Source organism: Equus quagga, chromosome 5, assembly GCF_021613505.1.
Source record: "Equus quagga isolate Etosha38 chromosome 5, UCLA_HA_Equagga_1.0, whole genome shotgun sequence".
Taxonomy (NCBI): Eukaryota; Metazoa; Chordata; class Mammalia; order Perissodactyla; family Equidae; genus Equus; species Equus quagga.
This window is the reverse complement of record NC_060271.1, coordinates 65335480-65362599: the sequence shown is the minus strand read 5'-3', so window position 1 is coordinate 65362599 and position 27120 is coordinate 65335480. Positions and strand designations below refer to the sequence as shown.

The window sequence follows — 27120 nt, the reverse complement described above, 5'->3', positions numbered from 1 at the left end:
TCACTAAAAACTTTTAGAAATAATAAATGAATACAGTCAAGTCACAGGATACAAATCCACATACAAAAATCAGTTGCGTTTATATACACTAATAGCAAGTAGCAGAAAGAGAAATTAAGAATACAATCCCATCTAAAATTTCAACAAAAGAATAAAATATCTAGGAATAAACTTAACCAAAGAGGTGAAAGATCTGTACACTGAAAACTGTAAAATTTTGTTGAAAGAAATTGAAAAAGACCCAAAGAAATGGAAAGATATTCCATGCTCTTGGATTGGAAGAATTAAAATGGTTAAAATGTCCGTACTTCCTAAAGCAATCTACAGATTCAACGAAATCCCTATTAAGTTCCAATGACATCTTTCACAGAAATAGAGCAAAGAATCCTAAAATTTATATAGAACAACAAAAGACCCTGAATAGCAAAAGGAATCTTGAGAAAAAAGAACAAAGCTGGAGATGTCACACTCCTTGATTTCAAAATATACAATAAAGCTATAGTAACCAAAACAGCCTGGAACTGGCACAAAAGCAGAAACACCGATCAGTGGAACTGAGAACCCAGAAATAAACCCACACATCTGTGGACAGCTAATTTTCGACAATGAAGTGAAGAACATACAATGGAGATAGGAAAATCTCTTCAATAAGTGCTACTGGGAAAACTGAACAGTCACATGGAAAAGAATGGAAGTAGACCATTATCTTACATTATACACAAAAATTAACTCAAAGTGGATTAAAGACTTGAATGTAAGACATGAAAACATGCAACTTCTGGAAGAAAACATAGACATTTCACTCTTTGATGTGGGTCTTAGCAGCATATTTTCAAGTACCATGTCTGACCTGGCAAGGGAAACAATAGAAAAAATAAAAAAGTGGGACTACCTCAAACTAAAACGCTTCTGTACAGCAAAAGAAACCATAAAAAAAGTGAAAGGATAACCTAACAAATGGGAGAAGATATTTGCAAACTGTATGTCTGATAAGATGTTAATATCTGGAATATATACAGAAGACATACATCTCAAATACAAAAAAACTGACAACTCAATTAAAAAATGGGCAAAAGATTTGAAGAGACATTTCTCCAACTAAGGTATACAGATGGGCAACAGGCACGTGAAAGGATGTTCAACAGCATTAACTACCCGGGAAATGCAAATCAAAACTACACTGAGATATCACCTCACTCCTCAATGTCTTCATGTCTATTCTTCTGTCATCTCTGATGAATTCCATCCAGTTTTTTATATCAGACACACTGTAGTGTTAATCTCTAGCAGTTCACTTTAACTCTGTTTTTTAATGTCTTCCATGTCTCTACTAACTTTTGAATATATGTAATACAGTTTTAATAACTTTTGTTGTTCTTTCCTGCATATTCTAGCATTTGTGTCAGTTCTGGGTTGGTCAAATTGATCAATTTTTCTCCTCATGATGGGTCATATTCCTGCTTTTTTGCATGACTGCTAACCTTTCATTGGATACAAGGTCTAGTGAATTTTACTTTGTTGGGCGCTTGACATCATTGCATTGCTGTAAATATTCTTTAGCTTTGTTCTGGGACATAGTTAAATTACTTGGAAACAGTATGATTCTCTTGAGTCTTACTTTTATGCTTTGTTTGCTGGGACCAGAGTGGTATTTAGTCTAGATCTAATTATCCCCACTATAAAGAGAAAGACCTTCTGAATACCTAACTCAATGTCCTGTGAATTATGAGGTTTTCAAGTTTGGCTGGTGGAACCAGGCTCTATTCCTGGCCCTGTGTGAGTGCCAGATACTGCTACCTCCAATTTCCTTGGGAGGTTCTTTGCTCAGCCTCAGGCAGTTTCCTCATAGACATGCACCAATTACCAATTAGCTCTCTGTTGAATATTCCAGATGAACGATGAACAGACCTGGGGAACCCTCTCTATTCTGCAGCTCTTTTGTCTGTGGTACTTTGTCCTGCAAACATTAGCTACTTCAGTCTTTCTGGACTTTCAGCTTTGTTTCCTCAACCAGAGAGTCCACTGGGCTCTACCTGGTTCCTCATCCTTGTGCTGCAGCCTGAAAACTCTCTCAAGGCAACAAGCTGGTCCACTCACAGGACTCAGGTCATTTGTTTCCTGTCTCTCAGACTGTCCTTCACTGCCTGATATCTAGTGTCTTGAAAACGATTCTTTTTCAAAGGTATAGACACACACACACACACGAGGGGATATAAATCTCATCCTTTTTATCCTTTTTTTTTTTTTTTTTTGGAGGAAGATTAGCCCTCAGCTAACTACTGCCAGTTCTCCTCTTTTTGCCGAGGAAGCCTGGCTCTGAGCTAACATCCGTGCCCATCTTCCTCTAGTTTATACGTGGGACGCCTACCACAGCATGGCTGCCAAGCAGTGCCATGTCCGCACCCGGGATCTGAACCAGCGAACTCCGGGCCGCCGAGAAGCGGAACGTGCGAACTTAACCGCTGCGCCACCGGGCCGGCCCCCCTTTTTATCCTTTTTTGCCTGGAAGTAGAAATCCCTCTTCCACTGATGCTAGGGACCGAATGTCTGTGTCCCCCAAATTCATATCTTAGATCCTAACCCCAAATGTGATGGTATTAGGAGGTGGGGCCTTTGGAAGATGATTAGGTTGTGAAGGTGGAGCCCTCGTGGATGGAATTACTTCTCCTATAAAAGAGACCGCAGAGAGTTCCTTCACCCCATCTACCATGTGAGGATACAGCAAGAACATGGCCATATATGAACCAGGTAGTGGGTACTCACCAGACATTGACTCTGCTGGTGGCATAATTATGGTCATCCCAGCCTCTAGAACTGTGAAAAATAAATTTCTTTTTTTATAAACCACTCAGTTTAGGCTATTTTTGTTAAGATAATTGATGTGTAAAATTATGGTTATTCTATTTCTAATTTGTAGAAATTTTATTTCGTTCTTCTTAAATCTCCAGTGGCTTTTCTTCCAGTTTCCTGTACCTTCCACACAACGTCAAATTTGTAATTTCTTTCTTTAAACAACCTTTCATACTTTCATAATTCCCAAATCTGAAGTCTGGTCAGAACTCTTTCTTTATTATTTTTGTTTTTTCTCATTCAAATTCAAGTCACCTTATTTTCTTGGATGCTAAGATCTTTGATTTCTTGGTTGTATTAGTGCTTGAAAAATTATTTGTGAGGTTTCGTGTGCCCTTCTCTGGTGCAGCTTCCATTTGGGGTCCATTTTAGTAGAAATATCTTTTTTATTTTTTGAGGAAGATTAGCCCTGAGCTAACATCTGCTGCCAATCCTCCTCTTTTTGCTGAGGAAGACTGGCCCTGAACTAACATCCATGCCCATCTTCCTCTACTTTATATGTGGGACGCCTGCCACAGCATGGCATGCGAAGCGGTGGCATGTCCGCACCTGGGATCCTAAACTGCGAACCTAGGGCTGCCAAAGTGGAATGTGTGAACTTAACCACTGCACCACCAGGCTGGCCATAGTAGAAATATCTTAACCCAGTTCCAAGAATGAAGAGTTCCAGACCCCTATAGGCCATGTACATGTGGAGGAAAAATCCTTGTAAATGTTGGTTGCAGCCATAAGTTCACAAGGAAATCCCATTTGTTTTTCTTTTTTCTCTCCATTTCTTCAATGAATGCAGTGCAGTCTTTTCAGTTCCTACTAGTTGTGGGAAGGATAGGTCCTAGTTTCTCTTTGGTTGACTCTTACTTTGAAATTAGAGTCCCTCTGGCCCCTAACTCAAATTGGGCCCCACGTGTCTTTCTAAATGAGTACATTCTGGAGCTGTGTTCTATCTCTCTGGCCCTTGCATGGCCCAAAAACCCAAGCTCAAGTGTCTGCAGTGTCCCTACATACCTTCAGGATAAAAATGGCTTTAGAGTCCAGACATTTTCTGATCATGGATTTTTTAAAACATTGGGCCTAAAGTTCCCCATTTTCTTTTTGTTCCTTCTCTTCTTTTCCTTCCTCCCTTGTTTCCTTTTATAGCTTATTTTCCTAACGTGTTTCATTACTTCATCAGGATTGTTGATATGAGGAAACTAGCCCATCATTTCTGGAGACTGAACTCATTTAAAAACATTTTTGAATTTAAAGTAGAAGCTCTTCATTAGATCATCTAGCAGTTTGTAGTTTCAGAATTCTAAGTTGATCTTAGAGCTTCTAAGTTGACTTTTGTGTCTTCTGGTCATACAAATACACTGTTGGTGATCATATTTTTGGCTCTTGATTTGCGTTAGATGCTTTCACAGCCCACTGCACATGCAATTTGCGTCTATACTCATTGAGTGTTTTGCATAGGCCCCTGCAGGCCCAGGTCATCTTCTTAGGTTTTATAAAAGGGGCATTTCCAGTGTGAGCTGTGCTGTATCAGGCAGGCAGGGGCAGCAAGATGATGACGCAGACACAGGTCTTTATGTCCTTGTTGCTCTGGGTCTCAGGTGAGAAATTTAAAAGTGCCTCAGTGCTTTTGGAGTAATATCTTGTTAGAGTTAAAAAAATTTTTTCAATATATCTGGGAAATCCTGGCTATTTCCAAAATCGATCCAATTACCTGCTGACATGTAATACCACGAGAAAGCATATCTTAAGTTACATATTTTAATGTGTCTATGATAAAGTGTGTGTGTATCATCGTTATCCATTTGTGATTGCAGGTGCCTGTGGGGACATCGTGATGACCCAGTCTCCAGGCTCCTTGGCAGCGTCTCTAGGACAGAGAGTCGAGATGAAGTGCAAGGCCAGTCAGAGTGTTAGCAGCAGCTTGGACTGGTACCAGCACAAACCAGGACAGGCTCCTAAGCTGCTCATCTACAGAGCATCCAGCAGAGCATCTGGGGTCCCCGACCGATTCAGTGGCAGTGGATCTGGGACAGATTTCACTCTCACCATCAGCAGCCTCCAGGCTGAAGATGTGGCAGTTTACTACTGTCAGCAGCGTTATAGTTCTCCTCCCACAGTGCTTCAGCCTCGAACAGAAGCCTCCTACTCCTACTGACTGCTATGAGTCAGTGAGTCTTTTCTGTACCAGCTGCTTTGTCCCCACACAGACCTGAACATGTACATTCCTCCATCTACCTGAGAGGTCATATCGCCTGACTTATTCCTTGGATACATTGTAGGGCCCAGGGGAAAATTAAGGGAATTGGCTTTTTTGAATCTCTTTTAGTGGGAGGCAATTTAAGAAAAATGCTATAAAGATCTGTTAAAGGTCAGGGGTTTTTGTGTCACAGGAACCTGCATGTTTTCCATGGACTGATCCCATGATTAATCAATAAGGTTTCTCTCTATCCTCTGCAGAAGGATCCATTGAATTTTACATCCTGATGGATTCATTCTCTCTTCCCTGTGCCTCCTTGATCTTGGAACATTTCTATTTTAATTTCTGATTCTCTTGGTCTCCTTTCTTTATCTGCAATCACCCTTCTAACTCTGGACTATCACAATATTAAACGCTTGATGTGTCCTATTCAAAACCTTCCTCAAAGAAGGTAGTATCCTTCTCTTGCTTTTTCCTTACCTGGACCTATTTTCCAGCCAAACTTTTCTGGTCAATGTCATTGAAGTTGCTTTCCTACTCTATCTCCTTTTGTAACACCCTTTTATCATCTCTCCATTTCCTCCACTGTACTCGTTCTTAGAAAGACAATTCTCTAATTCTTTAATCCTGTCACTCTAGAAATATATGATAGTGTTCTGTATTACCTTTTCTCATCAATTGTCAACTTTCTCTTTAAACCCATCCCTTGGGCACCCTAGTCTAATTTTCTGACTGAGGCATATAATGGCTTTAAGTGTGCTACAACTTGAATCCCTTGGATAGCATTTAAATAACATGCCCATTTCAGTGTAAAAATGGAAAAAACTCCAGTCACTTTAGTATTACTTCTAAATTTAGCATCAGGAAAGATCCAAGCAAACTTCATCAGTGTAGTCTGAACACTCTTGCCTGCATAACAGCTCCTCATAATAATTAAAAATATATTTAAAGTATTGCTCTTGAGGCATTCATGGCATTTATTCATTCAAGATATGTTTTTTTGAGTGCTTTCTATGTGTCAGGAGCAAAAATATTTTCTTTCGTTTCCGTTGGGGAAACCAGACAATAAACAATTGCATAGGTAAATGTTTACTATAGTTTTCTCAGTGCTGGATGAAAAATAAAGGAAGGATGGTTGTAAAAGATTGCTGGGGCAGGAGTGAGTAGAAATTTAAAACTAAATGAAGTAGTAGTTAGCTATTGTCATGTAATAAACCACCCACAAAGCTCTGTGGTTTAAAATGATAGTATCTTTTTGGTCATTATGTTTATGGATCAGCAGATTAGTTGTGTTGATATGCACCAGGCTTGATTGATCTTGACTGGCTTGCTTGTGCATTTGAAGTCAACTGACAGGTCAACTGTGTGCTTGTTAATATAGAAAAGTTCACATCTCTTTCACATTTCTGTAGTTGGCTGACCATCAGCTGAGGCTGTCTGGGTGATTATGCCTTATGTCTCTCATCAACTGGCAGGCTAATCTCAACTTCCTATGGCAGTTGGCAGGGTCCCAAGAGAGAAAGTAAAACCACAAAAGACATCTTTGAGCCTAGACTCAGTACTGTCTCAATGTCCCATGTGATGCATTCTAATAATCAATGCAATTGATGCTATTGAAGGAGAGAGTAAATAGCTCGTACCTCTTGATAAGAGGAACTACAAAGTGATATTGGAAGAAGCATGGATATAGGGAGGGAATGGGGGATCCCCCTTAAGAGTAGAGGACCTGTTTTTGCAATGACCCTACCAGAGAATGTCATGGAGAAGGTGAGAATGGGAAGGTGTGACTTAATCAAGGTCTTAATGTAGTGAGAAAATGAGCCATAGAAATATCACCAGGGACTAGAGCGTTAGTTAAAGGAAATTTTAGTTAAAGGAAATTCTGCCTCTGAAATGTGACCAACATATTGGAGAAATAGAAGGAAGCCAACGTTGCTAAAGCGGAGTGTGCAAGGGGAGAGTAGTGGAAATAAGATCAGAGAAATAATGAGGAGACCACATTGTGTAGGACTTTGTAGATTTCTCTATGGATTTAGGTTTTGTTTTGAATGCTGTTTTAAGTCGGATAGTTTTGAATAGAGCAGGGCATGATTTGATATGTAGCTTTACAGGATCTCTCTGTTAGGAGACAATTGCTATCATCCAGGGTAGAGATGATGACCGCTTTGTTCTATGGCAGTAGTAGAGGAAGTGAAAAGTAATGTATTTTGCAGATAGAGATCACAGTATGCTGATGGTTTTAACGAGGAGTGTGAGAGAAAGGGAGGTCTCAAGATGACTGCAAGCTTTTCCTCTGAGTACCAGAAGGGAGAGTTCTCTATTTAGATATGGAAAACTGTGGGGACAGTGGTGGGGAGATCAAGAATTTGGTTTTGGTCATTTTAAGTTTGAACTGTGTATTAGACTTCCACCTGTGGTTGGGAGGTAGTCCATTGGATGCATGAGTCTAGAGTTCAGGGGAGACAATTGGACTGGAGGTTGAAATATTATAACCAATGGAGTAAGTGTAGAATAACATTTCATGAAATATTTTAATCGATTAACATCTTTATTTTATCACTTTCTGGCTGTACAATATTCTATTTTGTTTAGATATCATAGTATAAGTGCATGCTCTTAATCCTGGACATTTAAGCAGTAATATTTTGTTTCTATTATACCATATTGAATTAATAAAATGACATGCTTTTATTTATTCATTTTTCTAAGGTTGATTTCTAGTGCCACAAGGGAAAATAAGAAAAAAATCCCTAATTATATGCATAAATTAATTCTGTGTTATAAATTATATTTCCCTGGATGTAAAGTTTTGATATGCCAATTCTCATTCCACATTTGGTAAAAAAGAAATCTAAAACACATAAACTCTAAATCTTATTTGCTTACTCTCACAAAATCCCAAATGTCTTGTGGGGTGCATCCTAGTTTAAATTAGAGCTGGAATACATGGAATCCTGCAGCTAGTGAGCTTAAGATTGGCATTTAACTTGGCTTTAGGAAATTTGAGGCTACAAGCAACAGAATCAAATATTCCTTTGTGAACCTCCTCTGATAATAAGCAGCACATTTTGATTCTCCCAGTTAAAGACTTCTCCTGATTCATTTTCTGCATTCAATGAATGATCAAGAGAGAGTGGCAAGTTGTTAAATGGAAGTATCAACAGGATGACCCTGGTCTCACAATTATTCTAGCGGATATAGTCACCCATTTGTTGAGATTTCTAACATCTTCGTAATGTGAAAAGAGCCGTTGGGAACTGTTTATGTTTCAATGGAAGGCTGGCCCTTAGGAGTTATTGAATATCCTGAGCTGTCTTCAAAACATGTTACTGTGGGGCAGGGATTGAACATTATCAGTGAAATTTATTGAGAATGTTTACTATTCAGGCCAATATGTAGTTGATTAGATTAAATGAAGTAACAGTCAGTGAAGAGATTGGAATTTCCTGGTCTTCTGCTTTTTGTTATGATGAAGAAGGTATTTCATATCAATGCTCCTGATTAAAATTACTAGGCAGTGAAGAATTTCCAAGATCTTGGAAAGAAGAAAACTTATAGAGGTGAACCCAGTATTAGAGGCCACTTTCCCACTGGAATATCTGTCAAGTCCAGAAAAAGCAACTGAGAGGCAGAGAAGCTGATCAGAGCTTTTGAGAATGTTGTGAACCTAGATGAATAAAAAATAGGTTGGGGTTTGTCAAGGAAGAGGAGCCTGATAAACAATCCCAAAGGGCTGCATGCAGGGAGTAGGGGTAAATCAGAAACAGATAAGCCCTTGTAGAGACTGAAGGCAATCTTCCAGTTATCTAACTTCCTAAAACTGAATTAAAATAATATTGGACTCCTAGCATTCTGAATTGATTCCAAAATCTGAAATACAGTATCATCACAACCTAAAATTATTTATATAGGTTTTCAAATAAAGTGTCTAGAAATCAATAAAAAATAGCTAAGTGGATGAGGAAACAAGACCATGTGATTGAAAACTAAGAGGAACAACAATAGAATCATAGCATTCAGATAATGGAGATAGACATTTGACAATATACTATACTTCAACATTCAAGAGATGAAAGAGAAGACCAATACTTTCATCAGAGAACTGGAAACAATAATGAAGAACAAAACGGAAACGCCTTCTCTGAAACAATTAGAATAGTATTTATTTAATTTACTGGATGTGAGAATAATAATCATTTGAATTAAAATATATATTATAATTATACTAGTAGGTCTTTAGAAAGATAAGGGCTATGTGGCACACCTTCCATCACATCAGTTTGCTCTCACTTCATGTTTGAAAATCTCTTCAGCACAGGTGTGTAGTAACAAGGTGTCAGCTCACATGTCCTTTCACTTCTATTACCTGTGTTTAGATTTTTCTCTCCCTGCCTAAATTAGGGGCAGAATGTGCCTTTAGAGTCAGGACTACTTTCACGGTGCACTCAATACCTTTGAAACCATTGCTTTTTGCGTCACTTGACTTTAAGTGGCCTTCCTAAATCTGCAGGATGTAAGTGCTACTGCCCTTTCTCAGCCAATTTCCCTGACCCTGCCACCTTATGTAGTCAGTGACAGCTGAAAGGCCATTCCTGTTTATGTGGATTCTCATTCCTCTCTTGTTAACAAGCTTGGTTCATTTGCTCATCGGTCCTGGATGTGACTGTGGAATTTTGTGGATTGATGGTACCATTGCCACAGTTTCTGTTTTTACTAAGGCATTAAAAGAAATAATGAGTTTCCCTGCCCCTGGCATATTACTGATTTTAAGATATATCTTCAGTGTAGAACATTTATATTAAATATATGCAAAATTCTATTTAAAATCTGTACTATGTATTTCTTCATTCTAAAAAAGCCACTTTGCTAGTGCCACAGTCACAGTTTGAGTCTATGCCTTCTTTCACAATCCATGCGAAATTCATTACTTCAGAAGATTAATAAATGATTTAGAAGGTTATTAAAGTGTACTCAGCTTCATATATGAATTACTGATTGTTGACAGATTAATATGTTGAGACATCATGTCGTATGTAAGCTTCTTCTGCAACCACACCTCCCATAATTCATAATGGAAACATGATGTCTCCACTGGTGGGAGAGTTGTCTGGGACCCAAATCTGCCAGATTACTGACTTCAGAGTTTAAAAGCCTAGGATATGGGTCATATATGGAAAATATTCAAGTAATATTATAGCAATACAATTTGATAGATTGGCCTGTATCCCTGTCTAGTTTGATCAATCTTTCCGGTTATACTAGGAGCGATAATTTCTCAGGACCTGAGATTCCAGCGCTAAAATCAGGAAAGTCCTGGGATAGCTTGTCACCCCATCCTTACTACTCCTTACTACTCTGCCTTTTTGAGGAGGTTGAGGATTCAGGGAAGGGAGAAGAATTGAGGTGGAGACAATCAGTGTTTCCGTTACCCACAATAATTCAGGAACAGAGAACAGGTAGAAATGAAATTGGATTTTCCTTATATTGTTTTTTGGGGGGGCAGGGGGAAATGGAGAGTATGTACGTGTACCACACCCTATCCTGCCTAGATTTCCGATATATGCAGCCCAGTAGTTGAGTCCCACCCCATGAAGCTTGGAGAAAGTAAGAGAACCAATGAGTCCCCCAGTGAGAGGGCAGAGTGAGAGAAAGAAAGCAGTTACTATGTCTGGCATGACAGTCAGAAATGTCTTATTCCTGTGGGCTTAAGCGGTGGAACATAAGGTTTGCAGAGTGTTTTTTGTTAGGATGCTACAGAGAAAAATTACCAGTAGAATGTATACACAGAGAGATTTAAGAAATTGCAAGCGTGGGGGCTGGTAAATCCACAATCTGTAGAGCAGGCTGGCAGGGTGGAAACTCAGGTCAGTGCTGGTGTTTCAGTCTTGAGTTTGAAATCTGCAGGCTGGGAACTCAGTCAGGGCTTCTATGTTGCAATCTTGAGGAAGAATTTCTTTTTTGTTGGGAAATCTCAGTCTTTGTTGTCAAAGGTCTCAACTGAGAGAATGAGGCCCACCCATGTTATGGGGCATAATGTGCTTTTTGTGAAGTGCTGATTTAAAGGTTAATCATACCAAAACATGTCTTCACAGCAACATCCAGACTGGTGTTTGACCAAACAACTGACAGCATAGCCAGTCATACCATACATAAAATTAACCTTCATAAGGGTAACATTGAGGGGCTTAGTGAAGGGAGAATTGACCTTTTGTGAGGGCTGAGGTATTGATCTCCAGCTAGGGTCTACTTGATACAGAGTACAGCTGAGTCTTAGGAAATTTCTCATGCCAAGAAGCAGTGCAGAGGCCAGATGGACACCCACAGAACACCAACTGTGCCTCCTGATTGAGTCAGCGTCGAGTATCTCCCTGACTCGGAGAAGAGATTACAAAAGTTTCAGTAGCTGAACTTGTAGTGCACATGAAGCTACAGTAAACTATGCCTTTTAAGGGATTTTCCCTCACTCTTCCCTCTCTTTTAGAGTGACCAGCAGGATTAGGAACAGGAGAAGCGACAAAAGCTTAAATAGCACCTGTGACCAGAAGGGGGTTGAGATAATTACCCTGAGCTGGCGTTTCAAACCACTGGATGCAACTGAATTTACTTGAAAGCACTTAGATTTAATTAATTGGTTAATTCAACACATGGTATAAATATTGTACTGAAAAAATAAAATAAGTAAAATTCAGGATTCCATGAACAGATTTCACACCTGATTAAACTCAGCTCAAGAGAAGTGAGTTAACTAAAAAACGGATTAGAAGAAAATGTCTAGAATTAAGAAAAGAGAGACAAAAGGAAGGGAAATATGGAAAAGAGATTCTTTAACACAGGGCATTTGTTGAGAAGGCAGTGTGCAAGAGAAGTGACAGAAGAAAAGAAAGTAATGGAGGAAAAAGCAATGTTTGAAGATATAATGCTTGGTCATTTTCCAAAGCTGACAAAAGACACCAAGTCATAAGTTCAGGAAGCTCTAAGAAACACAAGGAGGATAAATAAATAGATCTCTCATCCTACGTACATCATAGTAAAGTTGCTTAAAACCAAGGAGAAAAACAAAGGCTTTGGGGCCAGCTCCATGGTGTAGTGGTGGGGTTTGGCGTGCTCCGCTTGGGCAGCCAAGGTCTGTGGGTTTGGATACGAGACGTGGACCTACACCACCCATCAGTCGTGCTCTGGCAGCGTCCCACACACCAAATGGAGGAAGATTGACATAGATGGTATCTCAGGGCTAATCTTCCTCAGCAAGAAAAAACAAAACAAAGCAAAAACAAAAACAGAAAAGCAAAACCTTAAAAACAACAGGAGAAAAAAGATAAATTTCCTTTAAAAACACACAACAGGAATTACAGCTGAATTTTGATAATAAACAATAAGTCAAGAAGACAATGTAATAGTATATATTCAACGTGGAAGAAAAAATTCACTTCCTAATTTAAATTATGTACCAAAGAAAAGTGTCCTTCTAGAATTAAGACATATTCAGAAGAGAATTGGAATACTTTATTACCAGTAGACTCACGTGAAAAGAAGCCTAAAGGAGATATTTTAGGCAAGAGGAATCCAGTTGGAAACTCAGAAATCGTCATACCCAGCCACCAAGATGTCTCCCAGTGTTCCCAGCCTCCTGGTATTACTTTCTCCTGATTTTCACACACTTCTCTGCACATTAATTCAGGATAACTGTGTAACCAGTACAATACTGAAGAGATAACAATGTGAGACTTGAGAGACTAGGACATTAAAGAGATTGTGAGTTCTTAGTACTCTCTTTTGGATAATTTGCTGTAGAGGAAGCCAGATGCCATCTTCTGAGAACAGGTAAGTAGCTTTGTGGACAGATTCACATGGTTAGAAACTGAGGCCTCTTGCCAATGGCCAGAACTAACGTGCCTGTATATGCGTGGGTTACCTGGAAAGCTACTGGCTAAGTCTTTTGCTGACTGTAGTTGTGACTGACATCTTGACAGCAACCTGGTGAGAAACCTGGAACCAGAACCAGCCAGGGGAGCCATACTCAAATTCCCGACTCACAGAAATGTTGTGAGAAAATGAATGTTTAATATTTATGTTGCTGAGTTTTGGGGCAAGTTGTTACATAGCAATGGACAAATAATGTAGAGATGCAGTAAGAAATGCATAAAATATGGGCATAAGCATGATGTCTATCAGCTGTACATAGCAAAAATAATATTTTGCAGGGTTAAAATATGCATATAAGTAAAACATATTATAATCATAGCATATAAATCAACAGCAGGGGGCTGGTCCAGCGGTGCAGTGGTTAAGTGTGCACATTCTGCTTTGGTGGCCTGGGGTTCACCGGTTTGGATCCCGGGTGTGGACATGGCACCACTTGGCAAGCCATGCTGTGGTAGGCATCCCACATATGAAGTACAGAAAGATGGGCACGGATGTTAGCTCAGGGCCAGTCTTTCTCAGCAAAAAGAGGAGGATTGGTGGCGGATGTTAGATCAGGGCTAATCTTCCTCAAAAAAAAAAAATCAACAGCAAGGTAAATGGTGTTGGAGGATTGAACAGTCCTTCAACTGTCCATGAAAGTGTCAAAGTGCTAATTTATGTAAGATTATTTTTCTAGCAGATTGAGTGGTTATTTTTTCTCTCTTTTGTTGTTTTTAGACTTGATTATGAGTGATTTTTAAAAAACTGATTTATTGAGGTAAAATTAGCATCCAATAAATTACACGTATTTCAAATACACAACTTGACATGTTATATGTATATACTTGTGAATTAATCTCTATAATCAAGATAGTGAATGTATCCACCCAAATGTTTAATATTGTTATGTGTTCTTGAAAAATTGACCCCTTTATCATTACAGAATGTCCCTCCTTATCCCTGGTAATATTCTTTGCTCTGAAATCAACTTCATCTGATATTAAAATAACCACTCTTGTTTTGATTAATGTCAGAATGGTTAATCTGTTAAATTTTGATCTGTTTATATTTTACTATTTGTTTTCTATTTATTCCATGTGTTCTTTCTTCCTCTTTTTCTCTTTACTTTTGGATTGACTATTTTGTATGACTCATTTTTACTTCCTTTGTTAATTGACTATTTGGTATGACTCACTTTTATTTCCTTTGTTAGCTTATAATGTTTAATTCTTTACATTTTATTAGTGGTTGTTTTTGGGTTTGTAGTACGTACCTTTAACTTACCATAAGGTACTAACGCTTCCAATCTATTAGAATTTCAATAATATATTCCATTTCTACCCCTCTGACCTTTATGCTATTGTTATCATGCATTTCACTTTTATATATATTATAAATCCCACAATACCTTGTCATAATTTTTTGTTAGATAGTCAACTAATTTTCAAAGAGGTTTAAATCACAAGAAAAAACTTTATAAATTTATTCCTGCCGTTTCCTTTTCCAGTGCTATTTATATTTTCATCTGCTATCATTTTCCTTTTTCCTGGAGGAATTCTTTCAGTATTTCTTGTCGTGTAGAACTAGTAGTGATGTATTTGATGTGATGTGTTTTAAAAGTTTTTATTCCACATTTGCTTATGAAATATCATTTTTATGGGTATAGAATTGTTGATTGACATTTGTTTTTCAACGCTTCCAAGATGTTGTTCCACTGTCTCTGAAATCTGCCGACATCCTTATGTTTGTATGTAATATTTTTTTTCTCTCACTGCTTTCAAGATTTTCTTCTTATCATGGCTCTGAATAATTGGATTATGATGATGAGCTTTGGTGCACTTTTCTTCAGCTTTCTTCTGCTTGCAGTTCAGTGAGTTTCCGGGATCTGGTCATTTATAATTTTCATGAAACTTGGAATATTTTTGGCTATTATTTCTTCAAATTTTTTTCTGTTTCCGACCCTCCTTCTCTTTAGGACTCCAATTAAGTGTACATTATCCATGTGAAGCTGTCCTATCGCTCACTGATGAACTTGCTATATTTTTGGATTCTTTTTCTTCTTTTTTCGTGTTGAATAGTTTGTATTGTTATGTCGCTCTGTATCCTAATCTATTCTTCTGTCATCTCTAGTTAATTCTACCCAGGTTTTTATATCATCTTTTGTGATCTCTGATGAATTCCATCCAGTTTTTATATCAGACACACTGTAGTTTTCCTCTCTAGCAGTTCACTTTAACTCTCTTCTTTAATATAGTCTATGTCTCTACTTAACCTTTCAACATCTGTAATACAATTATAATAACTATTAATGTTCTTTCCTGCTAAAAATAAAATTTATGTCAGTTCTAGGTTGGTTAAATTGATTAATTCTTCTCCTCATTATGGGTCATATTCCTGCTTTTTAGTATGCTGCTAACCTTTCATTGGATGCAAGGTCTAGTAACTTCTACTTTGGTTCTACAATACCTCATTGTATTGCTATAAATGTTCTTAAGCTTTGTTCTAGGACGTAGCTACATTATTGGAAATAGTTTGATTCTTCTGGGTCTTGCTTTTATGTTTTGTTTGTTGGGACTACAGCAGTATTTAGTCTAGAGCTAATTATTCCTCATTATAGAGACAAAGTCCTTCTGAATACTTTACTCAGTGTCCTGTGAATTAGAAGGTTTTCAAATCTCCTTGTGGAACCTGTCACTATTCCTGTCCCTGTGTGAGTGCCAGACAGTGTTACCTCCAATTTCCTTGGAAGGTTCTTTGCTCAGCCTTAGGGTGCTTCCTCATAGACATGCACCAGTCAGCTCTCTGTTGACTATTCTCGATGAAGTATCAACAGATATAGGAGTTTCTCTCTATCTCTGCAGCTCTTCCTTCTGTGGTACTTTGTCCTGCAAACTTTAGCTTTCTCAGTCTTTCTGGGCTTTCAGTTTTGTTTTCTCAACCAGGGAATTTACTGGGCTCTGCCTGGGTTCCTCTTCCTTGTGCTGCAGCCTGAGACTCTCTCAAGGTAACAAGTTGGTAAACTTGCAGGACTCAGCTCATCTGTTTCCTGTCTCTCAGACTGTCCTTCATTGTCTGATGTGCAGTGTCTTGAAAACCACTTTTTTCAAAGATACACGCACATACACACACACCAACACTCACAAACACACACACACACACACACACACATGCACAGGAATGTAAATCTCATCCTTGTTACTGCATTTTTTCTGGAAGTGGACCTCCTCTTTAACTGATGCTAAAAACAGAATGTTCGTGTCCCCACAAATTCACATCTTAAATCCTAATCCCCAACGTGATAGTATTAGGAGGTTGGACCATTACAAAGTGATTAGGTCATGAAGGTGGAACCCTCATGAAAAGGATTAGTGCTCTTACAAGAGCACTATTCTGCAGTGACATCTAATTTTACATTTCCTGTACCTTGCACACAGTGTCAAATTTGTAATTTATTTCTTTAAATAAACTCTAATAATATCATAATTCCCACATCTGAATTCTGGGCAGAACTCTTTATTCTTTGTCATTTTTGTTGTTTGTAATTTTTTTCCAAATTATCTTATTGTCTTGGATGTGAAGGTTCTTTGATTTTTTGGTACTAATGATCTTTAAAATGTTATTTATGAGGTTTCCTGAGGACTTAGGAATGATGTGCCCTTTTCCAGAACAGCTTTCATTTAAGGCTGGACCAGTAGGAATATCTTAATCCAGTTCCAAGGTTGGAGAGTCCCAGACCCATATAGGCCATGCATACAAGGAGTCAAAATCCTTGCAAAGGTTGATCTCCAGCCATAACTCCCCAAAGTTGTCTTGTTTTTTTTCCTCTCCATTTCTGCAATGAATGAAGAACCCTCTTTTCAGTTCCTCGCAGTTGTGGGAAGAATAGGTTGCAATTTCTCTTTCCTTGACTCTTCAGTTGAGATTAGAGTCCCTCTGGCCCCTAACTCAAATTAGGGCCCCATGTGTCTTTCCAAATGAGTAATTTCTGGTCATGTTTTCTATCTCTCCCACCCTTGAATGGCCCCGAAATGCAAGCTCAGAAGTTTGCAGTGTCCTTACATACCTTTAGGATATAAATGGCTTTAGAGGTCAGTCATATGCTGGTCATAGATTTTTTTAAAAAAAATTGGCCTCAAAGTTCTCCTTTTTCTTTTTATCCCTTCTTCCCTCCCTCACTTCCTCCTTCTGTCCCTCCTTCCCTCTGTCACTTCCTTCCTTCCTTTTCCCCTTCCTCCTTACTTCACTTCCTTTATTTTTTCGTTTCGTAGTATTTTTTTCAGCAAGTTTTATTATTTTACCAGATTTGTTGATATGAGGAACCTAGCCCATCATTTCTGGAGACTGAACTCATTTAAAAACATTTTTGAATTTAAAATAGAAACTCTTCATTAGATCATCTAACAGTTTGTAGTTTTAGGGCTTTTAAGTTGACTTGTGTGGTTATAGTCACACACATTTTTGGTGGTGATATTTTTGGCACTTCATTTGCATTAGATACTTTCACAACCCACTGAACATGCAATTTGCTTCTATCCTCATTAAGTGCTTTGCATAGGCTCCTGCAGGCCCAGATCACCTGCTTAGGTTTTATAAAAGGGGCCTTCGCCATGTGAGCTCAGCTGCATCAGGCAGGCAGGGGCAGCAAGATGATGTCGCTGACAAAGGTCCTTATATCTGTGTTGCTCTGGGTCTCAGGTGAGAAATTTAAAAGTGTCTCCATGCTTTTGGGGTAATATCTTTTTAGAGGTAAAAAACCAATTTTAACATATACTGGGCAATACAGGCTATTTCCAAAATAGACTCAATTATGTGCTGACACGTAATACCATTAGAAGGCACATTTTAAATTATGTATTTCAGTGTGTCTATGATAAAATGTCTGTGTGTCATCATTGTCCATTTGTGATTGCAGGTGCCTGTGGGGACATCGTGATGACCCAGTCTCCAGGCTCCTTGGCAGAGTCTGTAGGACAGAGGGTCGAGATGAAGTGCAAGGCCAGTCAGAGTGTTAGCAGCTACTTAGCCTGGTACCAGCAAAAACCAGGACAGGCTCCTAAGCTGCTCATCTACAGAGCATCCAGCAGAGCATCTGGCATCCCTGACCGATTCAGTGGCAGTGGATCTGGGACAGATTTCACTCTCACCATCAGCAGCCTCCAGGCTGAAGATGTGGCCGTTTATTACTGTCAGCAGTATAATAGTGCTCCTCCCACAGTGCTTCAGCCTCGAACACAAACCTCTTCCCCAAAACCATGGGTCAGTGTGTCTTTTCTGCACCAGCTGCTTCCTCTGCACACAGACATGAACATGCAATTCCTATGTCTACGTGAGAGGTCGTATCTCCTAACTTATTCTTTGAAGGATTTGTAGGGCCCAGGAAAAATTAAAGGAGTTTGTTCTTTCTGGATCCCCTTTTTTGGGAGCTTATTAAAAAAAAGCTGTAAAAATCTCATAGAGATGAGGAGGTTTTATGTCACAGGAACCTGCACGTTTCCCATGGACTGATGGCATGATTATGTCAATACAGTTTGTCTCTACACGCTGGAGAAGGGTTCAGTGAATTTTACACCCTTATGGATCCATTCTTACTTCTCTGTGTCTCCTTGACTCTGGAACATTTCTATTTTGATTCCTGATTCTCCTGGTCTGCTTTCTCTATCTGTAATCACCCTTAGAACTCTGGGTCATCCCAGTAATAAATACTTGACCTCTCCTAATCAAAACCTTCCACACAGAAGGTATCATCCTTCTCTTGCTTTTTCTTTCTTTGGACGCTGTTTTCCAGCCAAGCTTTTCTGGTCAGTGTCTCTGAAGTTGCTTTCCTACTCCACCTCCTTTTGTACTACACTTTTATCTTCTCTCCATTTCCTTCATCATACTCATTCTTACAAAGGTAGTTCTGAAATTCTTTAACTCTGTCATTCGAGAACTATATAGTGTTCTCCATTACCTTTCCTCATCATTTGTCATCTTTTTCTTTAAATCCTTCCCAATGGGTACCTAAGTCTAACTTTTCGACTGAAGGATATTGTGGCTCAAATGTACTATATCTTGAGTCCCTTGGACAACATTAAATTAACATGCCAATTTCAGTGCAAAAATGGAGAAACTCAGTCATTTTATTATTATTTCTTCACCTCCTTTTGAAATACAGGGATTAACGAAATTTAGCTTCAGGAAAGATCACAGCAAACCTCATCAGTGTAGTCTGAACACCCTTACCTGCATGACACCTTCTCATAATATTCAGAAATATATTTGAAGTATTGACTTTGAGGAATACATGTGACTCATTCATTCATTCAAGATATGTTTTCTAAGTACCTTCTTTGTGTCAGGAGCAGAAATATCTGCTTTCATTCCAGTTGGGGGAATGAGAGAAGAAACAAGTGCATTGGTAAATATTTACTTGGTCATTTTGTAAGTGATATGAAGAGAAATAAAGCAAGAAAGTGTTAAAGCATGCAGAGGTAAGAGTGAGTACAAACATAAAACTGGATCATGTAGTAGTTATCTATTATTGTGTAATTAAACCACTTACAAAATGCAGTGGCTTAAAGTGGTAGTGTTTTTATCGTTGTTATGTTTATAGGTGAGCTGATTGGTTCTGTTCATATGGGACAGACTTGATTGACCTTGGCAGGCTTGCCTGTGTGTTTAAAGTCAGCTGACAAGTCAACGGGGTGCTGGTTAATATAGAAAGGCTTAAACAACTTTCATCTCCTTCACATTTCTGTAGTTGGCTGACCATCAGCTGAGGCTGTCTGGGTGATGAGAGACCTCATGTCTCTCATCAACCGGCAGACTAATCCAACTTCCTATTGCAGTTGACCGGGCCTGAAGAGAGAAAGTAAAACTACCTAAGGCATTCTGAAGCCTAGACTTAGCACTGTCACAGTGTCCCATTTGATGCATTTTATTGATCAGTGCAATTGTTCTTATTGAAGGAGAGGGTAAATAGCCCCTATCTCTTGAAACGAGGAAATACAAAGTTACATTGCAAAATGCATGGATATAAGGAGGCACGGGGGATCCCTCTTAGGAATAGGTGGTCCGTTTTTTCATGAATCTACTATAGAAGTTTGACTGGGAAGGTATGACTTAATCAAAGTCTTAATGTGGTGAGGTAATATGCCATAGAAATACCTCCAAGCAATAGAGTTTTAGTTAAAGAAAAGAGATTTGTGGGGCAGAAATGTGAGCAGCATGTTGCAGAAATAGAGGGAAGGCACTGTTGCTAAAAGGTAGTGTGAAGGGGGGATAGTGGATACAAGATCAAAGAAATAACGAGGAGGACACAATGTGTAGGACTTTGTAGACTTCTCTATGATTTGGGTGTTATTTTGAATGATGTGCTAAGTGGGATAGTTTCGAATAGAGCAGGACATGAGTTGATATGTACTTTTGCAGGATCTCTTTGTTAGCAGGCCATTGCTATTATCCAGACTAGAGATGATGACAGCTTTGTTCTATGGCAGTAGCAGTAGGGGAAGTGAGAAGTGTTATATTTTGAAGATAGAGATAACAATACACTGATGGTTTTGACAAGGAGTGTGAGAGAAAGAGAGGTCTGGGGACTGCAAGTTTTCTCTCTGAGGACCAGAAGGGCAGAGTTGCCGTTATTTAGATAGAGACAACTGTGGCAAGAATAGATTTGGGAAGGAAGAGCAAGAACTTGGTTTTGGGCATTTTAAGTTTGAGATGTGTGTTAGACCTCCAAGTGGTTGTGAATTACACCATTGAATATACATGACTAGAGTTCAGGGGAGAAAACTGGAGTGGATATTGAACTATTATAACCAATGTGATAAGTGTTAAATTGATGAGAGGCCCAGGGACTGAGCTCTGAGTCAGGAGAGATGAGTAAGAGCCAGCCAAGGAGTCTGAGAAGGAAGAGTGGGATAGAAGACAAGCAAGAAAGAGTGATGTCCTGGAGCTTAGACAAAAAGTTGTATCAAGGAGGAGAGTGTTGTGAACATGGTTAATGCTGCTGATGGCTCTAGTGAGGTGAGGACTGGGATGTGAGCATTGGATTTCACAGTCCAAAGTTTGGAAGTTATTCGTGACCTTGAGGAGAGCAGTTTCAAATAGAGGGTGTGGATAAGATCTTGAATGGAGGAAGCTGAAGAAAGAATGGGAGTAGAAGGTTTGGAAGTGGTGACTGTAGTCAGCTGTTTCAATGAGCTTTCCAGTAAAGGAGAAGATGAAACAGGCCATAGCTGAAGGGAGATGTGAGGTCAAAACTGTTTTTAAAGAACAGCTTTGCATGCTGATGGGAATGATGCTCAAGAGGGAATAGTAATAATTCAAGTAAGATTGAGAAATGCAAAGCAATGTTGTTGAGGAGGCAAGAGGTATGGGATCAGAGGAAGTGGCCTCAGATGGGAGGGCAGTCTGCTTATTTCCAGTAACAGGAAGGAAAGCAGAGAGTGGCGATGTAGATACCAGGGGATCAGAAGAACCTGTGGGAGTAGCTTGTGGAATTTCTCTTCTGATTGCCTCTCCTTACCTAGGAAACAGGAAGTGAGGTAATTCGCTTAAAGTTATGATGGAGGAGGAGAGGTTAGGACTTGAATAAAAGAAGGAAAGAGAAATAGTGAAAACTGAATGAGCTAGGGAAATGTAACATGATTGTAGGCCAGGATTAGGGGGCCTCAGGAAGTTTGTGGTTATGAATCTAAAGTGAGATAAGTCAGAATTATTGTGTGTTTTTGTCCAGCCATATCAGAAATATGGGAGCAGGCACGTGGAGATTTGAGATTCTGCTGTATGAAATGAAACAATGGAAGGTCAAGGGAGATCTTGCATGTAAGGGAATCATTATAAAGAAAGATCATGGAATTTAAGATGAGTAAGGAGGGAAATGAGAATATGAGAGCCTTAGGGACAGAGAAAATGAGGAAAGGTCAACAGATTTATTAAAAGATAATTTTCAAAGAACAGTATAATTTCAACTCTCTCAGATAAATAGTAATAAAGAACGTGTGTTAAATTATTTTACTCATGTGATATCAGTGAACTAGGAAGATATAATAACCGGCTCAAAGGAAAAATCAAAACAGCATGGATATAAAAGGAGTAAAGGAATGAATTGCAAATGGGGACACCTTAAGTAGTTTTCCAAGGAGAGGTAAGAAAGTCAATTAAATCTCTAGTATACAGGACAGAATTCAGGTATCTATCAGTTACTTATAATTTATGAAGAGTTGCAGAAAAGCTCAAAGACAGTATACAGGGGTAGACTCTGATAACCCAGAAAGGTATAGTATAGACCTGCCTAATTTTCCATTGAAACACAGCATTTTTTTCCCTACAGATTTCACGTCCTGATGAAGGCTAAAAATTCTTGCCAATGGCATACCAGATGGAGGGAGCTGCAGAGCTCTTAGAAGTGGCAAAGAGTGAAATGCTTAACATTTTGATGATAAAGAAGTTGGAATTACTTTCTGATGTCACATCTAAGGTATGGCCATGGAAGTAAGTGATCAAGGTTGGGTGAAGAAGAGACAGTTGGAGGAGAATTGATCAAAGAACTGAGAGATCAGGATAGTGGAAGGATCATATATGCGTATATTGAAATTACCAGGAATTGTGACAAGCATGGGGTTGAAGAGAGTGTCTGTGAGCCAGGAACTAAAATATCCCAGAAGTGAGAAAAGACTTTGGAGCTGGTAGATGATTGCAATAGGGAATGATATTTGGTGATGTAGTCTACCCACATTGAATTCAATGATTGTTTCTTTATTCTTTACTTTTTAGGTAGGAGGTTTGGAAAAGATCTTGAAATGATAAAGGAAGGGGGCAACAGAAACTACTTGAGAAGGCTGCAGGTGAAGTACTGTATTCACAAGAGACCGGAAGGCTAAAGATCACAAAAGCTAAGGGAGTACTCAGAAGAGATGGAAGCTATAGGGCTTTTCAGTGCCTGAGAAGGGATGGGGCCCACCCAGTGGTGCAGCACTTAAGTGCACACGTTCTGCTTCTTGGCAGCCCAGGGTTCGCCGGTTTGGATCCTAGGTGTGGACATGGCACCTCTTGGCAAGCCACGCTGTGGTAGGCATCCCACATATAAAGTAGAGGAAGATGGGCATGGATGTTAGCTCAGGGCCAGGCTTCCTCAGCAAAAAGAGGAGGATTGGCAGTCCTTAATTCATGACTAATCTTCCTCCAAAAAAAGGGAAGGGGCGTGAGGAGTTGGGGAGGGTTTTAATATCCTGCTCTTTAGGAATCTGAGCCCTTCATCTCGCAAGTCTTCCATACATTTTTTCTCCTCTCTTAAAACCTGCTTTACTGTTCTTTTCAATTTAAAGACTTTACTAACGATAAAAGGAACCTATTCTTCACTTCTCATTTTTACATTAGGAGTCTTTTTAATGTTAAAAACGTATTGGGAAAAGTATAATTTGCACTGGTTCTATCACAAGGATGGGTAGATATCTAGTGTTTTCTCATTCTTGGGATGTTTCCTCTGGACCCACCTTAAATGGCAAAGTAGGGAAATATGGATGCTCAGTGGATAGTGACTACAAACTTGCCTAGAGAAGAGGTTCTATTTGGGGAACAGCAGTAAAGGCAGTGGAAAGGGTGTTTGGGATCTGAATGGAGAGGACTAGACTGGGTTGCATGACCCAGCACTGAGACCCAGAGTTAGTACTGAAATAAGATTTAAAGGAAGTGGATGGAAAGATAGAAAAGGAGACTCGCTTTCTTTTGGAGTAAAAGGAGTCCCAGCTGCAGGTTTTTAAACTACACCATGCCAACTCTTTTTTTCCTCCAACAAAACCAACCAAACAAACAACAAAAAATAACCCTATATTTGTATAAGTAACTAGCAAGTGAGACACAGCTGGGCTGTCTATCCCATCTACCCTGGTATAAAGGTTAATATTTGGGCTCATGTCATTATGAGAGTACATCTTGAGGTTGGAAAACAGTAATTATCTTTACCTTCCAGGCTGCTGATGATAAGAATGAAGTCTCTCCCAGACCCACTGCCACTGAACTGGGTAAGCATGCTGTTAACTTGAGTAGAATCGTGGTTAGTGAGGGCCCTGGGGGCCTGCCCAGGTCGGTGGTGATATCCTGCTAAGCAATGCTTCACATCTATGCAGAAGAGGCTTTCCACGGCGCCCTGCTGCTGATGGAGACTCTCTCTCCTGTAGAGACAAGCAAGGACTCTGCAGCGTGAGAGCATGATCTACCCAGTGGAACCTGCAATCAGAGGCACATGGGGCTGATCCAGAGATGCTGTGTCACTCAAGATAGAAGGAAAAATCAAGCTGAAATGCAGTTTCTGTGACAGGTGGAAAGGTTTATGTTGCTTGAAGCATTTATTTTACATGCAATTTTAAGATCGTGGATCTTTCTAAGATAAGATTGAGGATTACTTGGAGGGAAATCTCCATCTCTGTGTTTGTAAATACTCTCTCATCTGAAACACAGTAGAGCAGAGCATGAGGATCTGGGATGGTAACAACATCTTGCAGCTTCTCTTTTTGCTTGATGTTGCTCAAGCTCCATCCCCCAGAAATGGCTCCATTTATGAGAATCAGATCACCCTTCCAGGATGCCATCTAGCTCCCCGTGTTACCCAAACTTCCCATCAAATCTGTAAGTCCCATAACATGAGGCAGTCGTTTCATTTTCTGCTCAGGTTAGACCGAGTTGGTTTTTACTGTTTGCAACGAAAAGTTGTGACTGATAAAAATATGTTTCCAGATTTGACAGAATTAAATCATCAAATTTTTTTCTCACAAAATATTTATAGTTGTACTAAACTCTTTTTTCTATTAAAATTTAGAATAATTTATGGGGTTGTAAAACAAGTCTCAGTAGTATATTGCTTAGGGTTGTGTTATAGTTGTCAATAAAAATGATAAAATCGATGCTTTTCTTCCTTAATTGTGTTTTCATTTATGCATTTATTAAACAAATACTAATTGAGAATCCACTGTATATCAGGCATTTTTCTGACTACTGGTGTTATAATAATGATGGTGACCAATGAAAGACATGAACCATTCTATCAAGGGTGTCAGTGGTAGGGATATACACACTGATTAAAGAATGCTACAAAAATGCTGAATTTGAACAAGAAGTTGTATGTCTGAGGCCATCGGAAAGGGCATTCTAAGTTTCTTATTTGTTTATCCTATACAAAATAGAAAGATTTGGAAGCCTTTTAATCAGACAGATGACATGATGAAATTTGCCTTTAAAAAGGTCATTCTGGTTTCATTGGAGAACATTTTGGAGAGAGATCAGAATAGAAGCAAAAATAGAAGTTAGGAAGCTACTTTAGGAGTCCAGAAGAGAGATGCTGGCGTCTTGGTTTAAGGCCCTCACTGTGAGGATGGAAAGAAGTGGATGGATTTGGGAATATGTAGGATGTAAAACTGGCTATGAGGATTGAGGCAAAGAGGAGTGTCAAGAATGTCTGCTCTGTTTCTGGTTTACACAACAAGATGTATGGTGTCCCCTTTCCTAGGATGGGGTTTGGCAGCATTGGATGTGGGGAGGGGGAAGATAATGAGTTATATTTATATTGTAAAGATATTGAGTTTGAGGTGCCTTTGAAACATCCAAACATTAAGAGTTTGGAAGACAAATCTGAATTGGAGATATCAGTTGGTGCGAGATGTGCTTCTCCTATTCAATCATATTAACTTTAATAGAATTAGTTCTTTCTGCTATTCATTTTCTTTTTTATTCATTTGTTTATTCGACATATATTAATTGACCAAATACTCCATGCCGAGGACTGTGTGAGGTACTTTGTGGATATAATTTTTAGTAATTATCAATAAAATTGTGAAATTGTAACGAATTTTAAAAATTTATTATAAAAGATAAAAGTGCACAACACACACACATGAACATTTTTTTTGGATAATGATCAAGTACGCCTCAAGATGTCATCATATCTAGTATATTTCTGGTCTCCCTCTTCCCTGAAATCCAATGTATCCTTTACTAATTGTAACCTTTCCTTCGCCTCAAAATGAAACCCTATCTCTGACATTTCTAGTAATCATTTCCTGGTTTTTACATTCTTGGTGTCTAAAACATAAAGCTTTGCTTGTTATGGCACTTTATGTAAATAGAATCAAAAGACGCTGAATAGCCAATGCCATCTTGAGAAAAAAAGAACAAAGCTGGAGGTATCACACTCGCTCACTTCAAAATATACTGCAAAGTTATAGTAATCATAACAGCAGGGGACTGGCACAAAAACAGACACACCGATGAATAGAATAGAATGAGAGCCCAGAAATAAATCCACACATCTATGGACAGCTAATTTTCAACAAAGGAGTCAAGAACGTATAATGGAGAAAGGAAAATCTCTTCAATAAATGGTATTGGGAAAACTGGACAGCCACATGCAAAAGGATGGAAGTAGGCCATTATCTTACACCATGCACAAAATTAACTCAAAAAGGGTTCAGGACTTGAATGTAAGACCTGAAGCCATAAAACTCCTGGAAGAAAGCATGGGTAGTACAATCTTTGACATCCGTCTTGGCAGGATGTTTTTGAATATCATGTCTTCTCAAGTGAGGGAAGCAAAAGAAAAAGTAAACAAATGGGACTACATCAAATTAAAAACCTTCTGCACAGCAAAGGAATCAATGAATAAAAGAAAAAGATAACTCACCAAATGGCAGAAAATATTTGCAAATCATATTTTGGATAAGAAGATAATATGTCAATTATATAAATTACATACAACTCATCAACAAAATACTGAACAATCCGACCAAAGGTCGACAGAGGATCTGAACAGACATTTTTCCAAAGAAGATACACAGATAACCAAGAGGCACATGGAAAGATGTTCAACATCTCTAATTGTTAGGGAAATGCAAATCATATTGTATATTTGTATATATTCTTTTGTGACTAGCAACTTCTCCCCTGCTTTCTTGAGTTATAATTGACAAATAACATTGTGTAAGTTTAAGGTGTTCAACATGTTGATCTGATACACCAAAGCCTGCAAAAGGATTATTACCACAGTGTTAGGTAACACCTCTGTCCCATCACTTAATTACCATGACATTTTTTGGTGAGAGTATTTAAGATCTACTCTCTTAGCAACTTTCAAGTATATAATCCAGTACTATAAACTATAATCATCAAGCTGCACATTAGATCCCCAGGACTTATTCATCTTATAA

The 27120-nt window shown here is 38.8% G+C and overlaps 2 gene segments (V, D, J or C); both read left to right on the top strand.

Annotated features, from left to right (window-relative positions):
- Nucleotides 1–4390: 4390 nt before the first annotated feature.
- LOC124239649 (immunoglobulin kappa variable 4-1-like) lies at nucleotides 4391–4996 on the top strand. The segment is given in 2 exon segments: nucleotides 4391–4439; nucleotides 4656–4996. Coding segments are annotated over 2 exon segments (390 nt in total).
- A 12582-nt stretch (nucleotides 4997–17578) lies between these two features.
- On the top strand, nucleotides 17579–22280 carry LOC124239563 (immunoglobulin kappa variable 4-1-like). The segment is given in 3 exon segments: nucleotides 17579–17635; nucleotides 17853–18196; nucleotides 22257–22280. Coding segments are annotated over 3 exon segments (417 nt in total).
- The last annotated feature ends 4840 nt before the right edge of the window (nucleotides 22281–27120 follow it).